We start from the raw sequence: 571 nt of genomic DNA on the forward strand, positions 1-571 counted from the left end.
CCTCGCAGTCGCTGCCACCGCCACTAGCCCCAGCCCCAGCCAGCCCATCGAGGTTGCTGGGGTCCCGGGCCGCCCCGCCGGGTAAGCTCCCTGCAGCCCCTTCTTTTTGTGCCATCTCCACCTAAGAAATCTGGTGACCCAGCAGGACCACGATTATCGGATTTGAGGGGAGTACGAACCCACTGTTTCAGAGTGGGGATGAAAGGCCTTGGGCTCTTGGGTTTCTTAGGGGGCCCCTGTTTTGTACGGGTTAGAATTCGTGGAGTACTGACATTTTGAGATTTTTGGGAAAGATCCCCACTTTATATGGGGATGGGGTCTTGAGTTCTGCTAGGATGAGAGAGGATGGGTGGGACCCTCAAGCTAGAATGGAGTTCCCCAAGTTTTGGGGTGCTTAAGAAGGAAAGGTTTGGGGAGGTTATGGAAGGACTTTATTGAGAGAATTGTCTTGGTTTCCTAGGCTTTGGAGGTTCTGAATTTATTAAAAGAGGTCTTTAGATTTTTCTAACAGGAAGAGGGGCTCTAAGGTTGATGACGGAGGGGCGTGTCGGGAATTGTGTGTGGGGGGGGT

At 52.7% G+C, this 571-nt stretch overlaps 1 protein-coding gene across 1 annotated transcript in view; it reads left to right on the top strand.

Moving 5' to 3' along the window:
- Positions 1 to 571, top strand: part of LTBP4 (latent transforming growth factor beta binding protein 4) — a 41101-nt gene that overhangs the window by 3383 nt on the left and 37147 nt on the right. Inside the window, exon 3 of the mRNA XM_006140497.1 lies at positions 9 to 81. Coding sequence (XP_006140559.1) covers positions 9 to 81 — 73 coding nt within the window. The remainder of the gene's footprint in view (positions 1 to 8; positions 82 to 571) is intronic.

This window comes from Tupaia chinensis, unplaced genomic scaffold (genome assembly GCF_000334495.1).
Source record: "Tupaia chinensis unplaced genomic scaffold, TupChi_1.0 Scaffold000037_18, whole genome shotgun sequence".
Lineage (NCBI taxonomy): Eukaryota > Metazoa > Chordata > Mammalia > Scandentia > Tupaiidae > Tupaia > Tupaia belangeri.